At 32.2% G+C, this 13,784-nt stretch overlaps 5 protein-coding genes across 8 annotated transcripts; 4 read left to right on the forward strand and 1 right to left on the reverse strand.

Annotated features, from left to right (window-relative positions):
• Positions 1–130: 130 nt before the first annotated feature.
• On the reverse strand, positions 131–2,899 carry LOC116349890 (UPF0687 protein C20orf27 homolog). Of its 2 annotated transcripts, XM_031781528.1 has the most exons (4): positions 2,674–2,899; positions 2,228–2,349; positions 2,008–2,150; positions 131–722 (listed from the first exon to the last, which is right to left on the reverse strand). In XM_031781528.1, the coding sequence occupies exons 3-4, from the start codon at positions 2,048–2,050 to the stop codon at positions 163–165; spliced, it is 603 nt and encodes a 200-aa protein (XP_031637388.1). In that variant the 5' UTR covers positions 2,051–2,150; positions 2,228–2,349; positions 2,674–2,899; the 3' UTR covers positions 131–162. The 2 variants fall into 2 exon arrangements, with proteins under 2 accessions (XP_031637388.1, XP_031637389.1); XM_031781529.1 differs by having other exon boundaries at positions 2,008–2,349.
• Positions 2,900–3,241: 342 nt separating this feature from the next.
• On the forward strand, positions 3,242–4,564 carry LOC116349927. 2 transcript variants are annotated; one of them, XM_031781590.1, is made up of 5 exons: positions 3,242–3,432; positions 3,526–3,722; positions 3,791–4,118; positions 4,186–4,329; positions 4,392–4,564. In XM_031781590.1, exons 1-5 carry the CDS (start codon positions 3,357–3,359, stop codon positions 4,475–4,477), a joined length of 831 nt encoding a protein of 276 aa, XP_031637450.1. In that variant the 5' UTR covers positions 3,242–3,356; the 3' UTR covers positions 4,478–4,564. The 2 variants fall into 2 exon arrangements, with proteins under 2 accessions (XP_031637450.1, XP_031637449.1); XM_031781589.1 differs by having other exon boundaries at positions 3,243–3,432; positions 4,183–4,329.
• A 77-nt stretch (positions 4,565–4,641) lies between these two features.
• LOC116349893 lies at positions 4,642–5,479 on the forward strand. The gene is made up of 3 exons (XM_031781535.1): positions 4,642–4,762; positions 4,822–5,008; positions 5,075–5,479. Exons 1-3 carry the CDS (start codon positions 4,679–4,681, stop codon positions 5,305–5,307), a joined length of 504 nt encoding a protein of 167 aa, XP_031637395.1. The 5' UTR covers positions 4,642–4,678; the 3' UTR covers positions 5,308–5,479.
• A 115-nt stretch (positions 5,480–5,594) lies between these two features.
• On the forward strand, positions 5,595–7,322 carry LOC116349892 (zinc finger protein OZF-like). Of its 2 annotated transcripts, none has more exons than XM_031781533.1 (4): positions 5,595–6,256; positions 6,316–6,430; positions 6,491–6,679; positions 6,751–7,322. In XM_031781533.1, exons 1-4 carry the CDS (start codon positions 5,703–5,705, stop codon positions 7,174–7,176), a joined length of 1,284 nt encoding a protein of 427 aa, XP_031637393.1. In that variant the 5' UTR covers positions 5,595–5,702; the 3' UTR covers positions 7,177–7,322. The 2 variants fall into 2 exon arrangements, with proteins under 2 accessions (XP_031637393.1, XP_031637394.1); XM_031781534.1 differs by having other exon boundaries at positions 5,595–6,235.
• A 2,063-nt stretch (positions 7,323–9,385) lies between these two features.
• Positions 9,386–10,878, forward strand: LOC116349837. The gene is made up of 3 exons (XM_031781440.1): positions 9,386–10,416; positions 10,490–10,609; positions 10,721–10,878. The coding sequence occupies exons 1-3, from the start codon at positions 10,269–10,271 to the stop codon at positions 10,876–10,878; spliced, it is 426 nt and encodes a 141-aa protein (XP_031637300.1). The 5' UTR covers positions 9,386–10,268.
• The last annotated feature ends 2,906 nt before the right edge of the window (positions 10,879–13,784 follow it).

Consider the following 13,784-nt stretch of genomic DNA (forward strand, 5'->3'; position numbering starts at 1 on the left):
TGAATTTCCAATTAAATTGTTCGTTGCTTTATCTTCGTGTGTTAATATCTGATTGAATTCTGAATAATATGTCTAAGAAAAATTGCATTCTTCAACTAGAACGTGATATTATAGAATAAAAATGCAGTGATTTTAAATGAAAGTAATGTTTTAATTAATCAATTATTTATTTGCACCGGCAGAAACCAATATTGGCGGTTGATTATGATCTGACTTTGATGATGATTCGCCATCCGATTCGCCAGTGGCTTCATAGCCCAAGCAATGTATTCCATTTCTTAACATTGGCGTCCCTTTGCCTTTGCCCAGAACTCGTGCCGATACAAATAATTTTAGCAATTCTTCCAAGTTATTTGCATTCACTAGTTTCAATTCTTCACGAAGCAATTTCTCTTTATGGGCAAAATACTCGACCTTAATTACAAAGAATTTTTCTGTTTCGCTATCACTAAGTAGTTCGGTGACTCGATCAGCAGCTAGTTTACAGTGAACATTTGGTGTTATGTTATTATCAGCAACTAAATTAATCGGAACATTCGGTTGACATTTAAATAAATTGGCTGGCAAATGCAATTCAATTAAATATCGATGATTGTGCTGTAAAAATCCCAGATGCACGTCTACAATATTTTTTCCAACTTGTTGATATGTAACGGAAGAACTTTCCGTTTCAAAGTCCTCCTCTTTTAAAGTCGTTTGATCAAAATGTACGTGATGTTCAGCTATATTGACAACAAAATGAAAATAGACTAATGATAAAAATAACAATAAAAAAAACTCAAATTTTGTTTTAGAAAGAAAAAATGGATGTTTCAAATATACAAAAACTGTCGATAAACATTTTAGTAGTTGCTTAAACACGTATGAATTTAAAAAAAAAACAATATGTATGAGTAGACGTATATTGTTGTTTCATTAAGTTTCATAGAGAGAACTCGCAAATCAAGCGAAACGACGAATTAATGATGTTCAAAGCGCAAAAAGGAACATATTCAAATCGCGATCGATACATGGCTAACATTGCTAGGCAAGCTAATATTTTACAAAGTCAAAAAAGTGATTCGACATCGTGCCGCCTATAGCGCCTTTATTAATCACATGATATTATATCTAATGAGTGAACATCTTTGCTATCTCCAATATAATGAAACGCAATACAATGAAGCTTTTGTCCCATCGCCAAAAAACTCTTTGAAAATGTCTTTTAATGGAATTTCTTTTATGTTTCTACTATTTCAATGCATTTTAATAAGATTTTAGCGTAATCAAATATAATGGAACTTTTATACGTAAGTATAACTTTTCCACACTGTTTCTTTTCTTCCTTCATTAAATGAATGCATTGCGCGACATTGTTTATGCGCGAAGCATGTGACCTAACATTTTTAAACGGGGACGGTCTCCAGATTGACCCATGGTTTCTGTATAGCGTTTTGCCTCATACATCACACACAAAAAACCGTTTTCTCAGGATAGTGAAATTTGACGCGTATAAATGTATGTATTTCTCTCAAATTCATTCTTGAAAATGGTGCACATACCATACAACATTTTCGTTTCTGAGCCAAAAATCGAAAATGTTGATGGAAGGTACTCAAATTTTTTATTGACATTTCTTCAAATTTGGTGAGGGCATAGGTGATGACGAGGGTTCCTAGGATTCGGATTACCCCCCTCTAAAAAAAATTTAGGAACCCTGAACAATTTTGGAAATGAGGATCTTTTTTGTTTTTTTTTTACTTTTTTTTTTACACCGAGAAAATTCTTTCGATTTGTTTGGGTTTTTCGCCAAAAAAGTGTAGAGCAAAAAAAAAACACGATTCTATCCTCATTTCCTACAAACTTTTGACATCGTCAGGGACCCTCATGGATTTTTCCATCACCCCCCTCTAAAAAAATTCCGTTATCATCTATGGGTTGGGGTGAGTATTTTGGTAATTAAATAATATTCACAATATTCTACGGTTGTTGTCAGTTGATGTTTAGTTGTCAGTTTAAAAATCTTACCTGTCGTTTTTTCATTCGTCATCACGTCTGTGATTTGTGCCATAGAATTCCACAAATGTAACCAGATTGTAAACTTAGTTGAAACTTGGAGAAAATTATTCTTGAAGTTGAAGTCAAAGAATTATTGAAAACGATTGGCTTTCCTATAGATTGTTTTGATATTTGTAAATGAAAATTTATTTAGCTAAATATACTCTTTTTCGTTCAAGTATATTCTAACCCTTGAAGATTTCAAGTAACACAGCGTTTGTTTATATTTTAAGACCTCCACTCTGGATAGAAATAGAACGGTGACATTCTCGTTCGCTCCGTAAATCGTATGTTCTTTGTTTTGCTATGGTACTATAAACAAGAAAAGGGAAAAAATGATTTTGAAAGATTTCTTAATCACTTTTTTTACTTCATTCAAAACAGTTGTGCCTGAATTTATTTTTTTATTCGATCTAATAATATTTAATTCAAAATCAGATGTTTACTTCTTCATTTTTTTCCAAATGAATCTATTGATTTTACATCCAAATGAATGATAATTTATTCAAAATATTCACGTGAAAGCACCAAATTTCTTGATGCAAACACTTGAAGTTAATTAATGTAAATATGGAAAATATGCAAATCTAGATAAACAAATCACATTTGCCCATAAAAATATGTTCACTCTCTCACCGCAATTTTTATTTATATCTTGTATGATCAAAACGCTGAATGATGAAGAGCTTCCAATCATATCATATTAAATCTGTGTATAGTTTTTATTTGTGAATCCAAATTAACTTATTAACAAGCTTCTAAACAATGAACAGAATGTTTTTATACTATCCCAATCACAATGCAAATAATATTGCTCTGTCTCCAAGTGTGCTCCACAAAGTACTGAATCGAAATGTCTATGACAAATTTCGATACAGCGCAATAGTTTTCTCTGTGTTTATTTTCTACAACCAACCATTTGACATTGGAAGCGGTCGCTTCCAGTCAAATAAGAGTCCATGAAATAGTATTTATCAAACGAATTGTATAAATAATTGAAAATTCAATTTTTTTCAAGATTTTCAAAGTTTCTTGATTTTATTTGATTATGTGTTTGCATGTTGAAATTTTTTTTTATTATTAATTATTATTGTAGAACATTATTATCCGTTAAAATGTCTAATCTATGCATTGTCATATCCGTTAAAATGTCTATGGATAATATGATGTCAAAAACGGAGAAAAACAATATCAATGTAAACTGTCAAACTATTAGAATATTTTATGCAATTTACATTCATACGGTGGAATTCGCTACTCCGTGGAAAGAAGAGATTGTAAAATATTTCACTTTTTTAAAGTAAAATCAATGTTAAGCGATGAGTGAATCAAAGCTACCAATCATTATTGTTTGTTCAGAAGGCGCAAAAAAGGGATCTCAAGAGATTATCGACAGTAAGCGCTGAATTTTAGATTAAACTTATTATAACCTATTGCCAATTATCGATATATCTTTTTTTAAATAAACTCAATATTTGTTTTATCTAGATCTCCGCAAAGAATCATCCGACAAGAACACGATCGATTTGGGCAATAATGTTTTGGGATATAAATTTCACAATTGTACAAAATATTATGAAAACGATCTCGTTTTTCTGTCGCACGAATCAAACCATATTAATTTGGTACCAGTTGAACTATTGGATCGCATCGAAGGTGTGATCGTTTATTTCGATTCGGACAACGTAAGATTTTTCATGTGCGAACAAATAGAAATTTAGAAATCATTTACCTTCATACAAATTTTTTACAGAAAGATTTCTTGCACAAGCTACCCGTTTATGCCAATTTTATCGAACGAAATAACATTGAATTTGGCATTTTGTTGTGCAGTGAACTGTATGACAATTCATTAGATGGAATCACTTACAAAGAGAGCAAAGAATTTAGCAATGTACTGGACGTTATCGAGTTGGAGCGAAAGCGTGACACTGATGATGATGATCAATGTGCAGCTGACAGCCATCACGATCCACTTGGCTATGATGAGGTTTTGCAAACAATTCGTGCCATAATTTGGTCCAATGTTGATATGAAACGCAAGTTGCCTCAATCAAAAATTCCTCATGACGAAAGTGAAGGTACAATTTTGTAGTAAATAAGTGTTTCCAATAACTTATTGATAAAAATAAAAATTTCTTGCAGCAGAAGAAGATAAAATGGTTAGCGTTGACACTCTTGAAGCAGAGTTGTCTGGATTTGAACAACTTTTGACAGAAGTCATGGCTTTCAAAGAAACAACGGCAACGTGGTCACGAAACGAAAGATTAGCATACGCTGAAAAGTTTGCTGGTAAAATCGGAACTTCCAAATAGTTATACTTTTTGTCTCATGAAAATAAATTAATTTTTCAGATGCGTTTGATAATCTGCTACAAAACAAGGTGCTTGATGCAGATACATCAAGTTCAGACAGCGATAGTCCACCGAATGAAAATTGAATTAAACTCTGAATCATTCCAAGACCATTTCAAAAAAATAATAATAATAATTGTAGTGAAAGTCCAAATAAAGTTCTAATTAATGTTTTTGAATCGTATTTTATTCAAAATGAAAACCAACCCAAATGTCAAGTGTAAACATAAATACAAATGACAGCTGTCAATGGTTCACTAAAAGTCAACACGATTTGATTTTTTAGGATGTCTTTTCGAGAAGAATCTGTTGTACAAGGCGAAGCAATAGAATCAGACGATGAATTTGAGGCATATCAAAAAATCTCAAATGTACGTGTGAATTTGTTTAAGAATAGTTGATTAAAAGTAATCTTATTTTTTCACATTAGTATGAACATGAAACCAGCGAATATCAAGGCACTGTGTTTAGTGGCGAAGCACCCGAGTCTGATGACGAAATATTTGCTTTTTCGAATGTGAAATTAGGAACAGACCAAAACATGACTGAATCATCACCAACAAATCACAAACGCCGAGAACCTTTTGAAGGAAACTCTGTTTTACAGAAGATTTTGGGTAAAATTGAAGAACATCAATTCTTTAGCAAGATTTGTTTCATTTTCATTTTATTTATGTTTATAGTCGACCGAAATTACTCATTTTGGAATAATCTCAATCAAACTATACAACATACAGTGGTGACAGCATCAAGTCAAATTTTGGCAGCTGAAGAACTCTTAATCCAATCACAATTAAAGATTCAGGCAGCAAGCAGAAGCATTAAGCAGGCCAATGAAACAGCTGATGAAATTTTAATCAAATGCCAAGATATTTTAACGTCGGAATTTTTACCTGATATTAAAATTCCCACATAAATGAAAGAATTTTAATTCTGTTAATTATCGGAAATCAAAAACTAACGAAACATTATTCATCGAATTCTTGTATTATCCGTTTCCAAAGCTGTCATACTGAATTAAATCCAAATGAGATATGTGAAAATTACTCGAAGAAAACCGAAGAAAATAAAATAAAAAATATACTTAGCGTTATACGTTTTTTTAGCCCAGCTTTTGTCGATGTCAAAATATTTTTTTTTTTGTCAAAACTGACATTTTGCGTCATATTTCCAAAGAGAATTTGACTACAAATTTAACAATACCAAAATAAACACAATTAAAGATTGGATATAAAGATTCAAGTTAATTATCGCTTCTTTGTTTTGGTTATTTTTATTTTATCCCATATAAGTTATATTTCAAATGCTACAATGGATCCAAAGAACTGTTATATTTGCAATACAACGTCAGTGTTTTATAGTCGAAATTTATTTAAAACCAAATCAAAATACACGGAAACCAGTATTTGTGAATTTATAAAAAAATTCTTGGGAAACCATCAATCAGAGCGGAAATGTATAGATAAACATTGTGTTTGTATTGAATGTCTCAATAAAATTGATGAATATGATTTGGCTACGATGACAGCACAGCGTGTTGAAAGAGAATTGCGAGATATTCTGTTGGCGACCGAATCATTATATTATATAGAAGCTAAATCAATCAATTCTGAAGAGCTCTATGTTCCGTCAATCGAAACTATTGAAACATTAGAAGAGTTTAAGGTTGAATGTTTTGAGATTCCAGCTTCAAAATCTTGTAGTGAAAGCCATAAATTCGAGTCAGAAAGTGATGAGGACTGTCCGTCTGTGTTGAAATGCCACTCAAAATATTTATCCAACAATGTACAACAACGAAAAATAACATCAGGAAGAGTAAAACGCATAACACACAAATGTCACAAGTGCAATATCGAGTTTAAAAGGTTAATATAATTGTTTTTCAACTCGGTATATTAAGAAAAACTTTTCTGTTCGATTTCAGTGTGGCTGCATTGGCCCGACATGAACATGCAAAAGGAGAAAGTTCAGATCTTAAACCGATTATATACAGCTGTTACCATTGCTTTGAAGTTTTTTGCACAAAGACGCAATATGAAGTAAGTATTTAAGTTGAAGTGTGATTTGGAAAAATTTTAAGACATCATTTTTCAACACAGCACCATTTGAGGCAGCACAAAGGAGAGGAGGAACAATTTAAATGTACAATATGTGGCTTTGATTTAAAAGAAAGAAAAGCTTTAGAAGAGCACAAGCAATTACATGACAAGCTTTCACCACTGCAATGTGTTTTGTGTAAAAAATCCTTCAAGCAGAAAGGAGCTCTGGTTAGGCACATGAGAATTCATGTAAGAAAAAGAACAACATGTCTATAAAGGCAACATGTCTAATGACAAAATATCAATTTCTTGTATTTTAGAGTGGACTCAACTTTTACCAGTGCCATCGTTGTGGTAAAGGCTTTATTCACAAAAGTTCATTTGAAATGCATCTGATGGCTCATGATGACATAAGAAAGAAAAAGTGTCCCCATTGTAATCAGATGTTTCGCTCAACATCTCACTTAAATCGTCACCTACGAATACATACTGGATCTAAACCATTTGCATGTCCAATTTGCGGACAAAAATTTGCTCAGCGATATAATATGAATGTTCATTTACGTCTACATGATACATCGTCGAGTCGACAAATATCGAGCAAAACACATGTTTGCAAATTTTGTAACTCAGCTTTTGCAAGACAAGCGAAACTTGAAGATCATCTCAAGAAAAATCACGAAGCAATTATACCGCATCATGCAATATCATCGATTGGCAATCATTCTGATGATACAAACGAATAGAATTGATCTTTTTTTATATTAATTTAAAAACATTTTTGATTTTTTTACTGTTTTAATTTAATTTAACAATCGATGCATAAAAGATATTTTTTTCTTCTAAAGTAATATAGCTTGCGAATAGACTGATAATAATAATAATAACTGCACCGAACAGCGTTCCTTCGCCTTGGTGGTTTATTTAAAATAATTTAAATAAATACAATATAATTAAATTCTTACATCAAGAAATAGATAAATAATAATTATTAATTATTATAAATAATTACATTTACATTTTCAATTCATCTATTTTGTTTTAAATATTTTTCAATTCTCAGTTTAACTGTTGATACATTTACTTCTAAATCAATTAAATTAGTATCACTGTTTGGTATTTTTTTGTATAATAATCATTGAATGTTGTAAGCATATAATTATTCGGTTCAAACTTTGTGTAATCGCTCTTTCTAATATATATATATATATATATATCAGGTATATCAAAAAGCGGTCTTATGCGCTGAATCGTAATAATTCAAGATGTTTGATATATGAGTTGACTTCATATCTCCATGAATAATTTTTGAAGATGAAAGACACTTGCGCCACCTCGCGTCTCTCCTCAAGCGTAATTATTTGTAAAAACAGCAATCTATGTTCATTAGGGTGGATGACTTTTTCGAAAAAATGTAAGTATCAAAGCCTACAGCCCAGAGAAGTTGTATAAGCATGTGCTGATTCCGAAACAGCCATTTTTTGATGGGTTTATATGTCATATAGGCGACTTGAACGAGAGTGAAGAGAACTTTTTCAAAAAAATCGAAAAAAATGTGATTTTTAGTAATAAGAATTTTGGTTTATTTTTTATATATCTACTCTGAGAGAGTGGTACTCTCTTATTTCATCAATTAAGACAATTTTAATCTTTATACACTTCAAATGGCCAAATTATACAGATTTACTAATCCAGGTTACATCTTTTAAAAATCGTTAAAAACCAGCAAAATTAATAACTTTCACTAGTCAACCAATTTCAATTTTTAGTGATGACCATACTCGTTTAAAGCCAATACGACCTCAGTAACGCGTATAAGAACATCATCACTGCTTTACGGAATATCAGCCGCTGAGTTCACTGCGAACTGTCGTACATCTAATGCATCAAAGGAAGTTCGCACAAAAGAGAATGAAAAATGTACATATGGCTACTTGATGTTTTTTGACCATGTCGCAGTGAATTCTACTGCTGATATTCGCCTAAGCAGCGAAGATTTGCCGAGTGTACATGAATCGTGAATACGGGTTACTAAAATCATGCTCAGTTAGATCTCAGCACATCGGTGTTTTTTTAAACACCGGTTGAAAGAAAATGGTCAATATTGACCAAAGACAGTATGAGATAAATCAACACTAAGGTCACATCACGGATAATATTTTCAATTCCTAAACTGCTTTGTAATGCTGAAGTCCATAGCGATCCAATGCCATAATAAACACCTGAAACGATCTCGTGATATAAAAATTATGGTGGTGTATATTCAAAAGTTCGACTAGAAAAAGACCACTTTCTTCATTTTTCTTCATATCCGATATTTTTTGGAATGGTGATTTATTGCCAAATTTACCCTTCTATCGTTTAAAGAAATCAATGTAGATAAATCTAACGTCATACAGCTCAACTCCGTAATTACAATAAAGCCCTATCTTTGTTTCAGTACAATTACAAAAAATCCAAAAGGCCACATTGAAACACTATCGGAAAACACTCTTTAGGAATTGAAATCACCACAAAACGTTGCAAATCTTCAGGAATTTCTCCAAATATATGATCTAGGTAGATTTTGAGTCATTCCAATGAAAATAGAGGATGTCTATCGAAGAAACTTTTCATTTTTGACTCAATGTTGACAATTTTATTTCAACCGGTAAATAACGGGTTTTAAATTTAAAAAAAACTTAGACTTGCAGACCCCAGCTCAGTAATCAGCATGGCTCAGTGATCGGTAGACACGGCCCTATCATGCTATGATAGCCACTGCTATGGTCGTTGCTAAAAATTCGAATTTGTTGACTATTGAAATTCATTAATTTTTCTGGTTTTTAACGATTTTTGAAGATTTTACCAGATTAGTAAATTTGTATAATTTGGCCCTTTGAAGGATTATAAAGAAAAAATTGGTCTTAATTGATGAAATAAGATCAATTTGAGCGTAGAAATGTAAAAGATAAACCAAAATTGTTATTACTAAAAATTACATTATTTTCGATTTTTTTGAAAAAGTTGTCTTCACTCTCGTTCAAGTCGCCACCCTATATGACACATAACCACATCAAAAAATGGCTATTTTGGAATCAGCTCATGCTTATATAACTACTCTGGGCTGTAGAGCCAAATCGAGAAAAATTCATCCACCCTAATGTTCATATTTCGGAAGCCTGTAACTGTTCCAAATATTGCAAATAGTAAAAGTTGTTTTGGTATTGACTCTATTCTTTTGCATATGTTGTCGTCGTGTGGATTCCAATTTTCGATAATTGGTAATACAAATGTAAATTTTTAAGGCGTTCTTGTCCATGACCGATGAAATCCTTGCTGTAGAGCTTTAACCAAGCCAATTTTGATTTGGCTTTAGCCTTGACATGCTCAATGTGTGATTTGAAATTCATTTGCACATCAAGCAACACTCACAAGTCCTTTATTACAAAGACTCTTTCAATTTGAACGCCGCCTATGTTATATTTGTATTCATACTGCAGTGAACTCCAATGATATGATATGATCTTCGTTTTGTTTGAAAGCGGTTCTTCTGTATATTGACAACACAAAGAGCCCAATTCCGCTTGCAATCAGCACAGAAACTGAGGAATCAAAAGAATCGATGCCAAAAATAATTGATGCCATAAATACAATGAGCATCTATGGAAAGTGTGCGCCGATCTAAAAGTGTTCGCGTTGTTACGGGGACTACCACATAGAGGTTATCCCAAATACATGTGTTTTTTTATGCCAATGGGATACACGACATGCGAACCAGTACCAAAAACGTGACTGGCCAGCCCGACAAACCTATCAAATTGACCATCAAAATGTGAGATATGAGCCACTTGTTCCAATGGAAAAAGTGTTATTACCACCGCTGCATATTAAATTGGGCATTGTCAAGAATTTCATCAAGGCACTGGTGAAGAGAAATAATGAACGAGCATTTCAACGTTTGCAACAAATTTTTCGTCGATTGAGCAAAGCAAAAATTAAAGAAGGTAAGCATTTTTGTTTAAAATTATGAACTAATGACATTTTTATTGAGTACACCTTTGTGTCTTTTTTGCTTAGGCGTATTGAACGGGCCAGATATTCGAAAATTAATGAAGGATGATCAATTTGAACAATGTTTGCTGGAAGAAGAAGGTGTCGCTTGGGATAATTTGAAAGCTGTTATTGAAGGTGCACTTGGTATTCACCGTGCACAAAATTGAAACATTTTGGTCGAAAACATGCTTGATTCATTCGACATAATAGGCGTCACCATGTTGATAAAAATACATTTTCTACACCATCACCAAGATAAGTTAGAGATGCAAGAATCTGATGAACACGGTGAACGGTTTCATCAGGTGACCGCTCAGCTTGAACACTGGTATAGTGGCAAGAAACAAAATTTATTGCTTGCTGACCTCTGCTGGAACTTACAAATGAAATCAGATGATGAAGATGATAACTGAATTTAAATTCATTCTTTTTTGCTTAATAAAATTAAATAAACAGATAAAATTGATTGTAAATGAATGGAATTTGTTGTTTTTGAAAAATATTGAACACTTAAAATATAAATCAAAGCAATTTTCTTTAAATATTCGAAAAAAATCAAAGGGTAATAAATTTTGGCGAGGAAAATCATATTTTTTTTAACTAAACTGATTGGATGCTAGCACAATTTTTTGTTTTAAGACAGCTATGAGTCATTTAAGTGATTTTCTGGTGAGAATATTTAATATTTGGTTGAAAAGGTGATGAAACTCCAAATTTTTTGTGATTTTTTCAATTTTTTGTACGGGAATATAATATATTTTCAAATATAATCGGATCTTAAAATAAATGCCAGATTCGTTTTTTTCGTGTCAAAAAACCCCCCAACACGTTGAAATAACGTTGAAGTTATAGAACTTCAGCTATATTTATATTTCAGAAAAAATATGCAAGGAAAACTAGATAAAATTGTATTTGTCCATATGATTTTCATACAAAACGAGAGTCGAGCGCTATCCATATAAATACATTGTGACGTCACACATCTTACACAGAAACGACATCTTTGTAAAACAGACTAACTACAATGTAAAAGTATAGCGAGAGGGGAAGGGAGTAAATAAAAAGGGGAAACAGATACGTTTGATTTACATTGTAGTTAGTCGGTTATTAATAGATGGCGTTTATATAGTGTGCCCTCATTGCGCTTGACTCTCGATACAAAATATCGTTTTTGTGTATTCTCTTTTGTGCGGATCTTCTCCAAAGCATAAATGAAGAAGAACCGCTCAAAAGAGAATATACTTATACATAAACGATATTTTGTTTGAAAATTACATAGACAAATACAATGTTTTATGTGAGTATTGAATGCGTAAGTTCAAAAACTATACAAAAGGGTGAAGTTTCAAATGTTTCGGTAATAGATGGCATAACAATGTAGAAATGCCTACGCATTTAACCATCATTCAAAGTAATATAAATATGAAATAATATATATAATTTTATCTCTAATGTATAAATATTTTTGAATTCATTTATTTTGTATTATAATAATAATAACTGCACCGAACAGCGTTCCTTCGCCTTGGTGGTTTATTGAAAATAACTTAATCAAATATATACAATATAATACAATTTGATTTTTATCAAGCATTTTTGAGAGAGAAAATGTAAAATTATTGCTCTTCTCATGTAAATAATATAAATTTCATAAATTAATTTTTCAACTGCTTAAAATTTCTATAATCCATAACAAATTTTTGTATTTATCTGCTTTGCTTTAAATAATTCTCTATTCTCAGTTTTACTGTTGATAAATTTACTTCTAAATCAATTAAATTTTTATCACTGTTTTGCAATTTTTTGGTATAAAATTCGTTGAATGTTGTAAGCATATAATTTATTGGCTCATATTTTGTGTAATCAGTTCTCCTAATTGGTAGATCAAATAGTGGTGTTGCTCTGGTATCATGTGCTGGATCGTAATATTTCATACTGTTTGAAACATAAGTTGACTTCAAATCTCCGTGAATAATTTTGAAAATAAAAGACACTTGCGCCATCTTGCGTCTCTCCTCAAGAGTAATCATTTGCAGAAATAGTAGCCTGTGTTCGTATTTTGGCAGTCTAAAATCGTTCCAGGCCATTCTCCTCAGAGCATATATTAAAAATTGTTTTTGTATTGACTCTATTCTTTTGCACATATTGTCGTAGTGTGGATTCCATATTTCAGATCCATACTCAATAATCGGTAATATAAATGCAAAGTAAAGGCGTTTTAAAGTCCATGGGTCGACAAAATCCCTGCTGTTGAATTTTAACCAAGCCAATCTTGATTTTGCCTTTGCAACAACATGCTCGATGTGTGATTTGAAATTCATCTTCACATCAAGCAATACTCCCAAGTCCTTTATTACCTCTACTCTTTCAATTTGCACGCCATCTATGTTGTAATTATATTCATATTTCAGTGATCCACGATGATATGATATTATTTTTGTTTTGTTAACGTTCAACTTTAATAAATTGCGTTCATAGTAATTTGCCACACGATCCAAATCCTCTTGAAGATGAATGCAGTCATCTTCTGATTTTATACATTTTGAAATCTTGGTATCATCAGCGAATGAAAGGATGCAAGATTTGGTCACGACGAAAGGTAGATCTATCACAAACATGATGAACAAAGTTGCGCCAATGGGATAACCTTGACCAGTACCAGAAGTTACTTCGATTGGGTCAGATTTGGTATCTGCTATCTTGACTATTTGTCTGCGTCCAGACAAATACGATTCGATCCATTTTAACAGCTGTGTATTCAATCCCATGATGTTTAGCTTTTGAATTAGTAATTTTATATTCACAGAATCAAAAGCCTTTGCAATGTCCAAATATATGGTGTCTGTTTGATGTCCCTTTCCCGTATTGATTATTGTATTCGATGTAAATTCTGCCAAGTTCGTTATCGTTGACCTATTTTTGATGAACCCATGTTGAGATTCGTGTACCATGTTCTTTAGATATTGATTGAGATGGTCCGTGACTATCGAATCTAGAATTTTTGACACTATACACTGAAGAGCGACACCACGGTAATTTTGAACGTTGTTTCTGTCACCGTTTTTGTAAACCGGTCTGACAAAAGACGTTCTCCAAATCTGTGGTACAGTGTATGTTTCAAGAGATTCTCTTAACAATGTTGTGATTGGCCCCCGCAATGAAACCAAACAATGCTTGATAAATTTATTTGGTATTTCATCGGGACCACTGACAAGATCATCCGGAAGCATGTCAATTTGTTGTCCAACAAGCTCCTCAGTTATTTCAATCGGTGATATTTCAGCACAAATGTTGCTAATATTTTCAAACTCCGAGCTAT

Source organism: Contarinia nasturtii, unplaced genomic scaffold (genome assembly GCF_009176525.2).
Source record: "Contarinia nasturtii isolate CC-2019 unplaced genomic scaffold, AAFC_CNas_1.1 Cnas_scaffold_3175, whole genome shotgun sequence".
In the NCBI taxonomy this organism is placed as follows: Eukaryota; Metazoa; Arthropoda; class Insecta; order Diptera; family Cecidomyiidae; genus Contarinia; species Contarinia nasturtii.